Here is a 17,760-nt window from a genome sequence, read left to right as displayed (position 1 = left end):
GTTCTTCTGTCTTTGGAATAATCGCGTCTGGACTCGGGGTGGAGGGATGAAAGGTTTCAGAGGGAAAGAGGGAATAAGGGGACTGGTGAGATGAAGATCCGATCAGGAGGAGGAGGAGTGTTTATGGAAACAGTTTTTGAGGATAACTAATGAGAGTGGAAGAGGAGGTGAGGGATCAATGAGAGCAGGAGATGAGGGCTGAGAGGAGCGCTGCAGATAGTAAAATTAGAGGTGAAAGATTTGGGAACAAGAGGAGGAGTTCCCGGTTCTGGAAGGACCTCATGAATGACTTCAGGGATTCTGTCAGACCTTCCTGCTGCTGGTCTCACGGCGTTCCCAGGTCAGAGCGGATGTACGAGTGCTGTGTTGATCCCTTTGGGGAAATAATGTGTCTACATCCGACTCATCCCTGAGGACCAGCGGGCTGCCCCAGAGGTCCACCGAGACCTGGGATGGAACCGTTCACCCCTGCATGGATTTCGGTTCTCCTCTCAGGAGGCCCAAACTACCTCAGCCGACTCCTTTAGTTGAGGAGGAGCAGCAGCTTCATCCCAGGTTCCTCCAAGATGATGGAGCTCCTTTCCCAATTGTTGAATCTGGTCACAAGATCTCGTTCTTCAGTCATGATCCAGATCTCATGATCATGTGTGAAGACAGGAATCCAGACTGACCAGGAAATCAGGAACTTTGGCTTTTGGCCTGGAGAAGGAGGTCCATCTCTGCTCCATCCTTCCAGGAACCACAGCTTCAGGCTAGAAGCACGTTTACATCAACGGCCACAAATCTCCGGTCTCCTGCTTTATTTGCATCAGCTGGAAGGCTGGACGTGCAAAAGTGTGTGCTTACACCTCCAACTATATCTCACTGATATGGTAGTTATGGTTACAAAGAACCACTTTTGCAAGATGAATATCAATAATCTGATGATTCACACGTTTACCCACTCGTCTGCTTCCTTTGTGACAAGATCGTGATGATGTCATCTGAAAAAGCTGCTTGTTTTTGACCAAAATCCCCAAAAGTTCATTTCAGGTCAGCTTGTGGGTTTAATGAAGCCGAGGAGGCGGTTCCAGCTTCCTGCTCGGCCAGGCTGAAGGCCGTTTATGGAAGTGATGCTGTGGTGGTTTTCAGTTTTAACTAATACAAGTTATTTGCTGCGGTGTCTTTGCAGGACACGACTCAGACTCACATCCTCAGGTCACCAGTAGGTAACAAGTGTTCTGGTCTTTTAAAGATCTAAACCGGGGGCCTGTGTGACTGAAAGAGTCAGACAGGATCCAGACCAGCAGTCTGCAACCTGCAGCTCAGACCTTCCACACGGGCTTAATGATTAAAATAATCTCTGTATCTCTTTATGTCTCTCTCTCTCTCTCTCTCTCTCTCTCTCTCTCTCTCTCTCTCTCTCTCTCTCTCTCTCTCTCTCTCTCTCTCTCTCTCTCTCTCTCTCTCTCTCTCTCTCTCTCTCTCATTCACTCTCTCTCTCTGTCCCTCACTCTCTTTCTCTTTCCCTGTCTCACTCACTCTCTGTCTATCCCTCTCCCTGTCTCTCTTTCTCATTCACTCTCTCCCTCACTCTCTCACCCTCTCGCTCTCCCTCTCCTACTGGTTCCCTACTGGGAACTTGGACTCCTTTAGAGCGGTGTGGGGGATCGGGCAGGTGCTCTGTATGCTGGATGGACAGGGCTCCCTAAAGATAAACTTCTAAACTGGTTTATCAGTTTTCCTGGTTTTATTAGTGGAAAACAAGCTACAGTCATTAATGCTGATTGTTGATTTGTAAAGAAAAATAAATAATTTAAAAGTCAAAAAGTCTCCCTCCCTCTCTCTCTTTCTCATTCACTCTCCCTCACTCTCTCTCTCTCATTCACTCTCTCTCTCCTCACTCTCTCTCTCTCCCTCTCTCCCTCTCTCTCTCTCTCCTCACTCTCTCTCTCTCCCTCTCTCCCTCTCTCTCTCACCCTCACTCTCTCTCTCTCCCTCTCTCCCTCTCTCTCTCACCCTCACTCTCTCTCTCTCTCTCTCTCTCACCCTCACTCTCTCTCTCTCCCTCACTCTCTCTCTCTCTCTCACTCTCTCTCTCTCACCCTTACTCTCTCTCTCACCCTCACTCTCTCTCTCTCATTCACTCTCTCTCTCCTCACTCTCTCCCTCCCCCCCTCTCTGTCCTCTCTCTCTTTCCCTCTCTCTCTCAATCTCTCACCCTCACTCTCTCTCTCTCACCCTCACTCTCACCCTCACTCTCTCTCTCTCCCTCACTCTCTCTCTCTCTCTCTCCCTCACTCTCTCTCTCTCACCCTCACACACTCTCTCTCTCTCTCTCTCTCTCATTCTCTCTCTCTCTCTCTCTCACTCTCAATTTCTCACTCTCTCTCTCCCTCTCTCACTCTCAATTTCTCACTCTCTCTCTCCCCCCCTCTCTCTGTCCTCTCTCTCTTTCCCTCTCTCTCTCAATCTCTCACCCTCACTCTCTCTCTCTCACCCTCACTCTCTCTCTCTCTCTCCCTCACTCTCTCTCTCTCTCTCCCTCACTCTCTCTCTCTCACCCTCACTCTCTCTCTCACCCTCACTCTCTCTCTCTCATTCACTCTCTCTCTCTCTCCCTCACTCTCTCTCTCTCTCCCTCACTCTCTCTCTCTCACCCTCACTCTCTCTCTCACCCTCACTCTCTCTCTCTCCTCACTCTCTCTCTCACTCTCAATTTCTCACTCTCTCTCTCCCTCTCTCACTCTCAATTTCTCACTCTCTCTCCCCCCTCTCTCTGTCCTCTCTCTCTTTCCCTCTCTCTCTCAATCTCTCACTCACTCACTTTCTCTCTCTCTCTCCTCACTCTCTCTCTCCCTCTGTCACTCTCAATTTCTCACTCTCTCTCCCCCCTCTCTCTGTCCTCTCTCTCTTTCCCTCTCTCTCTCAATCTCTCACTCACTCACTCTCTCTCTCCCTCTCTCACTCTCAATTTCTCACTCTCTCTCTCCCCCCCTCTCTCTGTCCTCTCTCTCTTTCCCTCTCTCTCTCAATCTCTCACCCTCACTCTCTCTCTCTCACCCTCACTCTCTCTCTCTCTCTCCCTCACTCTCTCTCTCTCTCTCCCTCACTCTCTCTCTCTCACCCTCACTCTCTCTCTCACCCTCACTCTCTCTCTCTCATTCACTCTCTCTCTCTCTCCCTCACTCTCTCTCTCTCTCCCTCACTCTCTCTCTCTCACCCTCACTCTCTCTCTCACCCTCACTCTCTCTCTCTCCTCACTCTCTCTCTCACTCTCAATTTCTCACTCTCTCTCTCCCTCTCTCACTCTCAATTTCTCACTCTCTCTCCCCCCTCTCTCTGTCCTCTCTCTCTTTCCCTCTCTCTCTCAATCTCTCACTCACTCACTTTCTCTCTCTCTCTCCTCACTCTCTCTCTCCCTCTGTCACTCTCAATTTCTCACTCTCTCTCCCCCCTCTCTCTGTCCTCTCTCTCTTTCCCTCTCTCTCTCAATCTCTCACTCACTCACTCTCTCTCTATCCCTATCCCAGTCTCTCTCTTTCTGTCTCTCTCACCATCTTCCTCTCTTCACCAATCAATCATTTGTGAGAACTTGTAACACAAACCCGTTCAAGACCCCAGGATCCAGTTTGATACCAAATGTGAGAAGAACCATAAATAACACCAGCTGGACCAGGTTCTACAGCACAGAACCATCATCTGCTGTCTTCAGGACCACGTCTTCTCCATGGATGTCCAAGAACTTCCTGTTCACATATCAAGGACGGGCTGGGTTCTGGACCTGCCTGCTGCGGTTCTGATCCAAACTAGGAGTTCAAAACAAAAATGTCACGAGGACAATCCTGTTCTTTTGGACACTTTTGAGGTAAAACAATAGGAAAAAGACCCGAGACTCTTCATCCGCTGGTGTTGGGATGCAACTGGAATGTTACAAACGGGGAAAACCTGGAATTAGTTTAAAAATGAAATTGCTGATGGTTGATACCAAGACCCATAATTTTATCATTAGTTGGTGTTAAATTTATTTTATTTATTTAACCAGATGAGTTGATTAAAAACTCATTCTCATTTACAATGACGATCTGGCCGAGAGGCAGCAGCAGACACACAGCTAGCTTTAATTTAGTTAGAAAACTGTCTTGTTTTTGTACTTTTCCCTCCTCCGTTTTTAAATGTGTTTGTTTCATTTGAACAAACCTTATTATTTAATAAGGATTTGTGTTTATTTATTTAAGAATCCACCTTAAACAGCTGTTTTATGAAAGGTAATCGACCCGTTAAACAGCATCATTAGTGACATAAACAGTTTGTGTACTGTTTAGTGACGAATAGACCAGAATAAAGGAGTCCAGTGTGATGTCATGCTGGCGGATTATCACCAGACCTCCACTAATGAGAGCTGCTGGCTAATCCCAACAGGTTAGAAGCATCCACCGAGGTCACAGAGGCCTCCAACAATCCTAATCCCTGTTAATTACCCCCCTGCTAACAGGAGACCCTCGGAATAACCCCCCACTTTCATCCATCCTGCTGTCCCCCCACCACACACACACACACACACACACACACACACACACACACACACACACACACACACACCACCAAGCAGCTGTTCAAACAGCCTATGTTTGTTGCACAATTTATTTCAAATATTTGAAGCTGGATGGATTTGTTATCAATATCAAGCAGCATCACACACACACACACACACACACACACACACACACACACACACACACACACACACACACACACACACACACACACACACACATACACACAGGGTCTTATCAATATGGACGCTTCGGCAGCCACTGGGGCGTCCAGGCATCTTTGACGAGCCGACACAATAAAACAATCAGCCCGTCATTAATGAAATGACTAACGCAATTAGCCGATAAGTGGGGTGGGTGGGAGTGTGTGTGTGTGTGTGTGTGTGTGTGTGGGGGGGGGGGGGGCAGAAGGTGGAGGAGACCAGGAGGAGGTTGTTACAGGATTCATGCATCAGTGCTGCTTTTTGTGTCGACCTGACAGTTTAATTAATGTCAGAAGAAATCAGCCAAATCAAAGTTCTCCGGATTTCCAGATGCAGGCCTCCAGCTGTTTGTTGTTTTTATCCTGACGGCTGCAGACGGAGGAAGCGGGAGCTGCACAGTCTCCAGGGATGAAGCCAGGAAGCTAAACGCTGGTTTGTAGCATCATTAAACATCGAATAAAAAGACTTGTAAAGTTTAGACCTGACGAACGGATCACCGGCTCTTCACCGTCTAATGTTCTGGTTATAAACCGGAACAGGAACAGAACCCAACTTTATTCAAATTAACGTGAAGCTGCTCTGATTTATAAAGACTAAATGTTCATGAAACTCCGAGAACAACACTATGAGAATTGTTCATAATCTCAGTTTGGACAGAAAATTAATTAAACCTGCAGGTGGACTCTTATCTCAGCACATCTGTCATTTTAGTCATAAATTCACACAAAACTCCAGCAGTTTAGGAAGAATTTAGTTTTCCGATCTGAACCTTCAGCTGATTCATGGAAAACTTCGTAGGTGATGGGGTCCACATTTAACCTCTTCTACGGCAGCAGATTAGGGTCATCAGAGTTTGAGTAGGAGAGCTAAAATGCATGGTAGCTTGGGAAAACTTTTATGATTGTAAAGTTTGTGAAAATATTTGTATATTTGGGAATTTGTAGGGAAGAAAAGGATCTGCGTTCCAGACTCGCCAGGTAACGTCGGATGATTGGCGAGGAAAAAGGCTTCCTTGTCTGAGATTAGAGTTAGGCCTAGTCCACACGTAGCCGGGTTTTTTTAAAAACGAATATCCGCCCCTTCAAAAACTTGCATCCACACCACCGCGTTTTAAAAAAAAGCTCTGTCTACACGTACCCGGATAAATACGTTGTTAAGGACATGCCAGACCTGTAGGCGGCAGTACTTCCCCCGTTCTTAACCTCGTCCTTCGTCTGTGGTCTTCCGCAAGGAGCAGTAATTCCGCTTGCAAAAACAAACAAGCAAAAAGCGCTTGGACAATTGATGGATTGGGTAGTGACAGAGCGCAGCTCTGAAGGCTTCCATGATGCCGGCTAGTGTAAACACAGGTCGCACACGTGATGTCAGCATTTTTTTGTCGCGGAAAGTGACGTTGCGGGCCTTAAAACTCTGGTTTTGTCTGTCCACACGCAGACACCCAAAACGGAGAAAACGCAGATCTTCACTTTGGCCGGAGTTTTTAAAAAGATCCGTTTTCGTGTGAAAAAACTCCGTTTTCGTGTGGATGACAGGCCAAAACGTAGAAAAATATCTACGTTTTGGCAGATCCCCGGCTACGAGTGGACAGGGCCTTAATCTGCTGAGTTTAAGGCACCGCTCGGACCCGCAGAACCAGCAAATGTGAGTTTCAGTAATGGGCCATTCCCATCTGTACCGGGTCGGCCCGGGCCGGGTAGCGTAGGTTGTTTACATATCTGGGTGGCCTGGTATTTTTCCGGGCCAACCAAGGCTCATTCTCAGCCCTCTTCTCGAGGGGGTCTGCTTCAGGCCGACCAGGGCCGACACACCCACTGCTGACAGCAAATTCACACCTTCCATTAGAGCAAGCCCCTGATTGGTGGGTAGAATCAGCCCACATGGGCTTAAGGCAAGGATGTGTGGAATCAACCGGACCAGGCTGGGGCCGACTGGGGCTACCCGGTCCGGGCCGACCCGGTACAGATGGGAATGGCCCATATATCTCCCGGCTGCTACTGGTGTGTGGGAGGAATCCCATCCTCTGATTGGTTAACGGTTGCAGACAAACAGAAAGTGTCCCAGCGCTCGTCTTCTTCTCCGTTGAGCCTAATTGACTTCTAAAAAGACCATAGTTGATATCAAATGAGCTCATCGCCGCGCAGCTATTGATTTTTTGACATCACACAACAGGAAATCTTTATCTTGGTGCTGCTCCGACCCCGTGCTAATAGGTGGGGTTTAACCTCTGCTGAATGACGAATCCCAACACCCCCTCGCCTGCTCCTGTTCCTGATCCCCAGGAGAGCTGCCGTCTGAAACACGTCTGCATGGCGGAGCGGGGACGGATTCACCGACACGTCCTGCAGAGAAAACCTGATTTCTGCTCTTTTCTTTAAAGGTGTTTTTGTCTTGCTGATATGTCCACGTAGCGTCAAACTCAGGTTTGAGAAATCCTCTGATTTTCCCTGAAATGTCTCCGTTTGACGCCTCAGATGAGTTGTTTTTGGTCTGGAGCCTGCTTTCATGCCTCCTACCTGGCGTTTCTCATTAATGACCGTTCTTGTCATTCCTACCGCTGCCTGATAAAAAGGCCTCCGTCTAACAACAAGCGCGACCCGACTGCTGCCTCCTTTTCTCTTTCTCATCTTCCCCTCTCCGTGATCTTCCGCGCAGCACCCCCGGGTCCCCGGAGTCCGGCGGGCCCGGCTCCGCTCAGCGGCAGATAGACATTTCTGGGATAGGCATCTCCTGCTCAGGACCACGCAATCATTTCCATTTTACCCTCTGTTGCACAGGCGAGATAAGACACCTGCGTAGCTCCGCTAATCAGATGAGCTTCAACAGAACTTTATCATTGACATTTACCACTGTTTACCCAACTAATTTCTCTTAACTGCACTGCTGAACTTTTATCTACAAAATACATACAGCAGCAGAAAAGAGCAAGAAGCAAACATGCAAATTCACAAATATGTGAAGAAAGATAAACCGGGGGGGGGGGGGGGGGGGGGGAATGTAAAAGCATTTTGTTCTGTTCAGAGGACGGAGGTGGTGAAAACGAAGCAAGTGACGAGGCTGCTGCTGCTGCTGCTGATGATGATGAGCCCTCCTCTTCCTCCTCTCCCCCTGGATAAACGCAGAAACTACCAACATTCCTTCCCAAGGCTGCGATCACCCAGAATGTGGTTTAGAAGACCACGTTTCTCCTGCTTTCAGTCTGAAACATCAGATCAGAGGACTGGTGAGCCTCCGTGGCCCTTCTGAAGTTCTGTTCATGCGAAGCAGGCGGGCTGTGGTGAGATCCAGTGATTGGGTTAGAGTGAGCCTCTGATGTTCAGACACAGACTGAGAGTGAGTTGTGCAGCGGGACCTTGGAGCATGCGGCCACGACCTCACGCTCTGAGATGGAAGTGTTGAGGGACGTGCCAAAGGTGTGTTTAGTGGGTAGACGGGTCCAAATTTATGAGATCTAAACATCAGGGTGAGCATGACGGACAGAAGGTGATTAGCTGAGACCTCCAGAGATGCTCAGTGTCCCCAGTCACACAGCCAGAGACCCAGATGGCATCACCGCCTGGTTCTGACCCACTTTAACCCACACTGACCAGGTCTTTGTGGTTTTAGTGACACTGAAACGGTTTCTTATGAAAAAACCTGCGTGAAGTTTGAGTTTCCGTCCACCGTTTGTATCGGGTCTGATGTTTGCTAGCTCTGTGGTAGTCGGGCCCGGATTACATCCGCCCTGTTTTCGAGGGCCAGACGTTTGTTTGGGGTTGTGTGTGTGTGTGTGTGTGTGTGTGTGTGTGTGTGTGTGTGTGTCTCCCTGGCTTCTCCATCGTCTACTGCTGTCTGTCACAAATTGAAAGTGAAGACCTTCCAGAAACTCGCCCCGATTATCACACCTAAATTAATTAGAAAATGTTTCTTGACATTCTGTCTTCGCACAGATGGGAAGAGCAAAAAAGACTGAGGCAAAGCCACAGAATTAATTGTGCGGTATGTGACTCTGATAATTGATTCAATCATTAATTCATGTCTGCTTTAACAACTCCTTCTGGCTCCTGAGAAGAAGGACATTTCAATCAGCCCGGTATCAGCAGCCCGGGTTCGGGAAGGGAGAAAACGTACCGGCTTAAATCGGCTGACTCGGGGTCATTCAGAGGTTCCACACACACACACACACACACACACACACACACACACACACACACACACACACACACACACACACACACACACACACACACACACACACATATGCATTCACGTGCACACACATTCACATGCACACACATGCACGCACACACGCACACACAGACACACACACACACACACAAACGCATTCACATGCACACACACACACACACACACACGCATTCACGTGCACACATTCACGTGCACGCACACACACACATTCACGTGCGCGCACACACACAGACACACACACACACACACAGTCACGTGCACACACACACAAGCATTCACGTGCACACGCACACACACACGCACACACACACAAGCATTCACGTGCACACACACACAAGCATTCACGTGCACACACACACGCACACACACACAGTCACATGCACACACACACACACACAAGCATTCACGTGCACACACACACGTGCACACACACACACAAGCATTCACGTGCACACACACACAAGCATTCACGTGCACACGCGCACACACACACGCACACACAAGCATTCACGTGCACACACACACACACGCACACACACACGCACACACACAGACAGTAGTTGTTATTTTGGTTCAGCTGCTGGAGTTTAACAATTATCTTCTAAACTTAAAGTAAAAAGATGAAATTATTATTTTCATTTAGATTTTTATGTAGTTTCAGATTTTTCTGCTTCATCAGTCGGTAGCGATGCTATTCCTTCTCTGACGTTAATCACGTTCTGACCTCCAATATAAATGTAATTCATGGTTCTTAAAATGATTTTTTATTATTTATTTTAGAAAACGAATCAACATTATTTAGTTTAATTTGAAATCGAACCGATGTTAAAGAGGTTCTGATCATCTGGAACAGCTGGAAAACAAAAACCTTTCACCAAATTAATATTTGGGCTTCAAGCTGCCCAACAGAACCGGGTCATCTGTGATCTGGACCACCTCTTGTTTATGAGTTCCTCAGTGTTGGTCTACTGAGGTCAGATCCTCGTGAAGTTTCAGAACGCGGGTCAGCGGTGCTGCTCGGCCCGATAAGTGCCCCGCGTGGTGGGGGTTGTTCTGGACAGTGATGGAGTGCAGAGATAAGGAGGGTCACCATGGCCAAACGGAGGCCCGTTCTGATGATAATGGGCAGAACCTGGACTCTGGACTCAACAGAACCTGGCAGCTAAGCTGTTGAATATTTACAACCGTTTGTGACATCCAGCTCCGCTCCGAGTCTCGCAATAAAAAATTCAGCCCAATTCGACCCGAGAGAACGTGTCAGAAGAGCTCCTGTTGCGTCTGCCTGGCTTCAGTGTCAGGATCCCATGTGAGTTAGCTGCTCTGAGAAACACACACACACACACACACACACACACACACACACACACACACACACACACCCTTCCTGATTCCGTCAGTTCTATAAAATGTGATCACTGTGGCACCTGTGAGTTAAAAGGAACAAACTACTTCCTGTTGTGTTTCTCACAGAAAACTGTTCGGTCTCCGTCTGCCTTCCAGGACTTGTTTGATTAAATTAACGCCCCCCCCCCACCCATAACCCCGTCACCCCCAACCGGCTGTGGGAAAGCCATTTTATCAGCGCCTGTCCGTTGTTCTCTGCTGGGGATAGATACAGAGAAGATAGATGAGTGTTTTGACATGGAGAGTGTTAGACAAACACTCTTATCTGGCCCGCCACTTTAGTCCGACCCCCCCTGAACAGACTCCTGAACCTCGGGTGAGAGTAGGAGGAGGAGGAGGAGGAGGCGGGGGTGTTTTGATCAGATGAGGAGGTCAGAACCAGAAGCCCCCCTCCTTCCTGTGGGCTGTTGATGGAATCGAAGTGACTTCTGTTGATCCAAGGCTGCTCCATTTATCCCCAGATGTTTCTGGGACTTTCCTAAACTCCAGACTCCGGCCCTCTGAGCTGTCTCGGAGTCGTCACATGGATGGATCGGTGCTCCGTGCCCACCAGCTATCTGACTCTATCTGGGCTGCAGCAGGCTCAGACCACAGCCGTCACCGCCATCAGTCTACACTTATCTTTTCACTTTGAGGAAGTACATAAGCCCCCCCCTCCTAGTTTGAGCCGGTCAGGACTCCCCCTGCTGTTGAGCCGCCGACAGAACCTGCTGTCTGGTCTGAGCCGTCTCTAGGGTTCGGGTCAAGTTCACTCACCGATGGAGGAGATGTTTTCTCCTCGTGTGGTTTGTTTTCCTGAGGGTTCCCGAGGTCCCGTGGGAGCTCCAGGAGTCTAACTAAGCCTAACTTCATTAGCGAGTTAGGACGACTCATTCACACCTCTGATGTCCATCCTCCTCACAGATGACCTTCAGCTCAGCGATGAAGGCGGCGACAGCAGCATGGTAGCTGTCAGAAACCTCAGACCAGACACCGTATGGGGCCCTTTTCCAGGAGCCATCCAATCAGAACGCAGCACAGAGGAACCTGAGGATACAGAGGTAAGAACTGCTTGGTTCTAAGGTCCGAATGCTGATTATCGACGTGATCGGACCGGTTTCTGGTTGATTCAGAATAATGAAAACACCTTAAATCTTAACTTTACGTCATTTTTCTTTATTAACACTTTTAAAAATTACAAGATTCTTTAAAACAGAAAACTATTGGAATCCTGGAAAAGATGATAAAAACTTGAACAGAAATTGTACAACAAATAAAATCTGCTGCTTTTCTTTGGCACAATATTTACCGTAAAAGAAACGCGTCAAATCTTTCCCCCTTATCCTCCGATGCTCTTTCTTAAGGTTATTTTCCTTGATAGAAAACAAAAACTTTGTATTTGATATGATTTCTGAACCTCGTGAGCTCTGGGGAACGTTTTTGTTGCTTTAGACGCCAAAGATGCCCCAAAGGTCGACTGGTGACCCGAGTCTGCTAAGCTGAAACTCAATAATCCACTTTGGTTTTCCTGGTTCCTGAATATAGAAATGCCAAACAACAATAACAATCAAACATTCCTGAACTCAGGATCACTAAAACCAGATCTTCAATAAGGATCCAGATCAGGTGTTTACATGCAACCAGGTGTCTGCTTCAGGTAAAAAGGAAAAACCGGTTTAGAACCAGAACCGGAGCGTTTCTGGACCTCGGTGCTGAGGTTATTTCAAAGTCAGGTTCCAGGTTTTACTTGAATTGTTGAGAAGGTTTTAATTTTTCGTTTATGTTCTGCGTGCAGCATCTTATCAGACACATCAGTGTGCAGGAGGCAGACCCCCAGCTGACTGGGAATCTGTCAGAGAGGTCAGAGGTCATTGGTGGTCCGATAAGGAGCAGCCAGGGAATAAAAACACCAGTGTGAGAGCTGTTGGAAATAAAAACAGCTGCGTGTGTGTGTGTGTGTGTGTGTGTGTGTGTGTGTGTGTGTGTGTGTGTGTGTGCGTGCGTGAGTGCGTGCGTGCGTGTGTGTGTGTGTGTGACCGGATGGAGCCTATCAGAGGCTGAGTTTGCGCATCATGTGCGAGTCCATCTAATCATATGATTCTGGTGCTGGGAGCGGCTTCCTGGTACCGAGTCAAGCCTTCGCGTGTTCAGGGTTGTTCACACGCGCCCGTTCCTCGGCGACGTTCTGCTACTGACGCACGTTTCAGGTTACGTGTCCAGTGGCGTTCCTCAGCTCTTTGGGACTCCAGATGAACATCCTAACATGTTCCGAACCCAGAAAGTCAAGTCCAAATGAAGTAAAGACGGAGATGAGAACACACAAACAGTGTCCTCCTCCATCTCCATCCTCTCCCCCTCCTCCCCTCTGCTCCTCCCCGCCCTCCCCAGACGTCCGCCTGTCTTTTATCTCCACATGGCGCCATCCTCCTGGACAACAAACCCCAGTGATTGATTCCTGCTTGATAGGCTCTCATTTCTAAGATTTCGTTTATTATCAGTGAGCTTGTGAGTGTACAGATAGGCGTGTGTGTGTGTGTGTGTGTGTGTGTGTGTGTGTGTGTGTGTGTGTGTTCTGTCACCCATCACCTTTTGTTCTTCTCCAAACTGTGATGTCTGTTTCTGTGAGTTTAAGGGGTTTGTATTCATATGGAAAACATCCCATCCAGACTTTTAAAACCCATTTTCCTTCTCCTCTTCCTCACCCTCCTCACCCCTCTCCCCTCTCGTATCTGTGGACTGAAGGAGTGAGGAGACGGACCTTCAGTATCAGCAGCAGATAGTGGCTGTAATCTCACATTCCTCCTGCTTCTCCCCACTGTCACTCCACATCCTCCCCCTCCTCCATCCATCCCTCCATCCAGCCCTCCCCCTCCTCCCTCTCCCTCAGGGGTCAGCAGGGGTCAGGGCCATCCTGCCTGGTGTGTTTGAGAGGAGAGATCTGCTCATCTCCAAAACTCCAGCCAGCAGCGAGGCCTGATTCCTGTTTCTAACGCATCATATAAAACTGGAGCGCTCTTCAAGCGGATTCGTTTTCCTAAAATTGGGATTCAAAAGCAAACATTAAAATCTCAAAATAAGAAATGCAAACAGAAAAGATCTCCACCTTCTGACTGGTGACCAGTTAGGACACAATGATGAAAATGTCCTGAACTGGTTTGTAGTGGGACAGGTCACACGGGCCATTATGTCCCAAAATGTCTGTGAGTTTTTAAACCAGCTACACAGAAGAAGACTTATTCTTCTTTCCATGTGGTCGTGTCCCTTCAGGTGTCTGCCGGGCGTACACTGTGCGACTTTTTCACTTTTTTGAGCCGATTTTCCACTCGTGCGAGAATCCACGAGATCGGGGTGAGTTTTGGGCTGAGCGTGGTGTAGTGTACAGGGGGTTACGAGAGGCGATTAACACCACGTGACCAGCTACCGATCAGCAATCGTGAGCTCGCACGGACTTCTGGCGTGTTTGATATTTTGCTCGTCCCTCGTGAGGGTATCGCACTGTTGAAGCGGCGCTGCGACCCAAAATGTACCAGAACCGCTCACGGCACATGCGCAATCCTGCATCAACACCGCTTGCCCGCTATTTCCCTAATAACACACGTTGTTCGTTTTTATTTCTTTATTTCGTTTTTCTCATCCAACCCCCATAAATCCCTGTGTGTCCTCCTGCAGCACTCCCGAAGGACAACAGGCAAGACAAAAAAGTCTCACGTGTTGTGTAAATACGGCTATTTTTAGCATTTTTTAGGGCCGACATGTTGCTACCAGACGTACAGTGTGAGCAGTCAGGTCGCATCCGAGAACTGGGTCGTGCAGTGTGAGCACATGACTCGTGAGATCTGCCCTGCGAGGAAGTCGTACAGTTTGAGCTGAAGCTCACTTCATGTCCTCATCAATGTCCTTCTTGGCCTCCCTCTCAACCTCCGGGCTGGCGGCTCCAACCTCAGCATCCTTCTGCTTATGTCATCACTGTCTCTCCTCTGGACATGTCCAAACCATCTCAGTCTGTCCTCGCTGGCATGAGTCAGACATCTAACATGAGCTGTCCCTCTGATATCCATCCAGATCTGTCTCCTGTCTTTTGCTCATGGACACTGTCTCTAAACCAGACAACATGGCTGCTCTCACCCGTCCTTTCATTGTTGCTGAAACCGTTTTATCACTCCTGACACTTTTCTCTGCTTGTTCATCTCTTTTTTCTCTGTAGCTTTGGACTATGGACTAGGGATGCACCGATACGATACTGGTATCGGTGCCGATACCAGTATCGTATTGGTAAAAGTTAACTGATACCAGGAACCGATACCAATGCAGTTGCTTGAAAATGGCTTCACTGTAACTTGTCATTTCTGTTCACCTAATATTTTAGTTTTGTGATGATTTCTATTCATATATTTTACTTTTCATCTACCTCACAGTCTTTTCCTGTTGAAAGCAGAGAAGAAAATAAAATCTGCATTCCAAATCATTGCATTTTGTTTGTGGTGGAAGTATCGGTATTGGTAATCGGTAGGCATGAGCGAGTACACCACTATCTGTATCTGTATCTGTTCAACCATCTAAATGATCTGTATCCGTATCCTTACTCGGAGTGGGCGTGGCCTAACCCGGAAATGGGTGTGGTTTAACCAATACGTTATCTTAAGTCTGATCAGAAGTTGCTATGTGTATTGTTTATTTGAAAACTATTTACAGAGCAGCCTCAGAGTTGAGATTAAATGTTTTTGATCACGATAGTAAAGGAACTATTACAGAACAAGTTTTTCAATCAAATCAAAACATTAATATTTAAGTGCAGGAATTAAGAGAGAGAGAGAAGAAAGGCCTCTAAAGATAAAAATCATGGGGCACTTCACAAAAACAAAACACGTAAAATAGAAAAAAATAATTTAGAAAATTATTAAAATATGTTCAAAATGAGCAAAAAATAAGACAATTGTGATTAAAAAATGTAAAGAGAGAGAGAATGAGTGAATAGGAAAGAGGGAGTGGATCCTGAGGGAGGAGAGAGAGAGAGGAAAAAAACCCGACCGGAGCGGAGGAAGTGACTGACGCAGCACGAGCCGTTTTCAGCTCTGTCTTGTCAAATGCACCACGTACGTTACGAAAATTTTAACTTTAAATATCTTTAAAGTAACTTTAAAAAGAGGCGAACTGAAGAAACCCTAGGGAGTACTGAAGAAACGTGAACAGTGAAGCAAGCACAGAGAGATCCGTTACTGTCTGTGTGTGTGCGTGGATGGACCGGACGCGGACTGAGCTCCCGGTGCAGAGTTTTGTCTGTTGGGAGGGGCGGGCGCTCTATTTGACTGGCCAATCACAGAGCGTGAAGACAGTCAGTTACCCAATGAGGATTTTCCTTCAGCACGATTACAGATATTTACGAGTTTTACTCGTTTCATGCTCGTACTCGTCAATAATGCTTTATCCGTACCGGATACTCGTCTGAAGCGAGTATCCGGCTCATCCCTAGTAATCGGTATTGGCGAGTACTCAGATCCAAGTATCGGTATCGTATCGGTTTGAAAAAAAGTGGTATCGTTGCATCCCTACTATAGACCCTAAGTACCTTAATTCCTCAACCTTCTACTCCCCGTTCCACTCGTGTCTCTCACTTACACGTGGATTCTGTAGTTGCGTCCCAGGATTATATGGATCATTAAGGAATCACCCAGCACCACGAGTCCAAACGGACTTTTCCAGAGCGCCGACCTGTTGTTTAATGTTGGTTTGTGGATGGGGGTGAGTTCTGAGGAATCGAGGTGGGGCCGATGAGATCCGGTCCTCGCTCTCCCTCTCTCAGATCTCCTTCATTAGATTAGCGGCACGCTAACTGTTCTGTGTCAAATGGAAATGCTGCCATTTGCATCTCTCGAGAAAGACGCTTAAAACCATTTATCTATTTAAATATGCTCTGTCTGATATGGCTGTTGGACTTTAGACCAGAGTATAATGATGTTTACTGATCAGCTGATCAGCGGGCTCCTCTCCGTTTGTGGTTCAGTGAACAACCGGGTCCTCGTCAGCGAGCCTCCCATGGCAACCCAACATCCAGCAGCTGCTGTTCGGATTGGATCGCTCCAAACGCATCTGATATTATATCTCCTCTCCTTCTGATTGGATCCTGCTTTAATTAACTGATAGTGAAGCCGTGCGTGATTGGACCAAAGTAGCAGGGTTGTTGTAAAGTTTTCGGCTCGAGTTAAGATCTGGAGTTTGTTGCATCTGTTGCATCTTCCTGAAGGACTTAAGTCCAGGAGGACGCCCGTGCAACAAAAGGAGCTCCACTTACAACATCAGCCCATTGTTCCTCCTCCTCCAGCAGCTCACCCCACCCTTATCCTGCCTTTCGTGGAAAAGCGGCCTGAAGGCACGATCCTAGAAGGAGCGGAGTAGGGAGTTCAAAGCGTTATCACGCACCGAACGTCTTTTCATCATGTTTTAGAAACAAGCGTTCGCACTAATCCCCCAATAATCTCTCCAGGAGAACTGGGGCGATAAGTAGTGCCACCCACGGCTTTTCAAACACTTTTTGGTTCGTCTCTTCCCCTTCTCCTCTCCTGTCTCCTCCTCTTCCTCCTTCCCTCGCTCGTCCTGAGAAGGACGCGTGAAGGTGATCATCTTCTCCTCCTCTTTGCCTCTCGAGTGCTTTTCTCATCGACTCCGAGTCGGTTTGTTTACATCCTGATTCTGATCTTCAGAGTTTATCTGGACTCATCAACAGTGTTTCTCTGCCTCTCGGTTTCTCCCTTTCCTCCGCCCATCAAATTAGAATGTTAATTAAAACCATGCTCCTTTAGAAGATGACAAATCGATGATTACGGTGAGTGTTGGAGCACCTTCTGCGATGCCCCCCAGAAGAACATGGTACGTCAGGAACATGAAACAGTATCTGGAGAGATGGATCGCTCTGAAAATATTCAGATTTTACAATAAATGGGAAATATTATCTCCCTCGTTTGCATTAAAGGGCGAGTTCAGATCTTTTGAAATGTGTTTCTGAGAGATGGTTACAGACCTTTCGTCACTGCCGTCTTCGTCAGGGTAACCACCGGACGTTGGCGGTGCCACTTCCTTTTATTCGCAGGCAGCAGAGGACGATATCGCCCTCTGCTGCCCGCGCCATCTCCGCTGATCACAGTGTGCCAAGAGTAAAAAAAACGAAACCAGAAAACAAACAGTTCAAACGTAACAAAGGTTTACACACCTGATCGATAAGCTAATGGCTAGTCACACTTGATTTTTTTAGACGTTTTAAGATGACTCAAATCTCAGTTCACACAAAACCATTTTTACAACTTAAATATCACGTTCCATGAAACTTTTTTTCCTGTGAAACAGGTTAACCAGCTGCCTGTAAAATTATAATGATTCTGTGGGATTAACCAGGAAATGTAAAATTAATGAAAACTTAAAGGTTATATAATTTTTTCAGATTTAAATTGTTTCTTAACTGA

At 47.4% G+C, this 17,760-nt stretch overlaps 1 protein-coding gene across 5 annotated transcripts in view; it reads left to right on the top strand.

The window, feature by feature from the left end:
• zfpm1 (zinc finger protein, FOG family member 1) overlaps positions 1-17,760 on the top strand; it is a 132,687-nt gene that overhangs the window by 91,786 nt on the left and 23,141 nt on the right. For 2 of the 5 annotated variants that reach the window (XM_015965152.3, XM_070550503.1), the window contains exon 4: positions 11,231-11,367. In XM_015965152.3, coding sequence (XP_015820638.3) covers positions 11,231-11,367 — 137 coding nt within the window. The other 3 variants (XM_070550501.1, XM_070550502.1, XM_070550504.1) reach the window with 3 other exon arrangements.

The sequence above is a fragment of the Nothobranchius furzeri genome, chromosome 4, assembly GCF_043380555.1.
Source record: "Nothobranchius furzeri strain GRZ-AD chromosome 4, NfurGRZ-RIMD1, whole genome shotgun sequence".
NCBI classification, from domain to species: Eukaryota; Metazoa; Chordata; class Actinopteri; order Cyprinodontiformes; family Nothobranchiidae; genus Nothobranchius; species Nothobranchius furzeri.
Note: the sequence above shows the minus strand (reverse complement) of the source record. Positions and strands in the feature narration are given on the sequence as shown.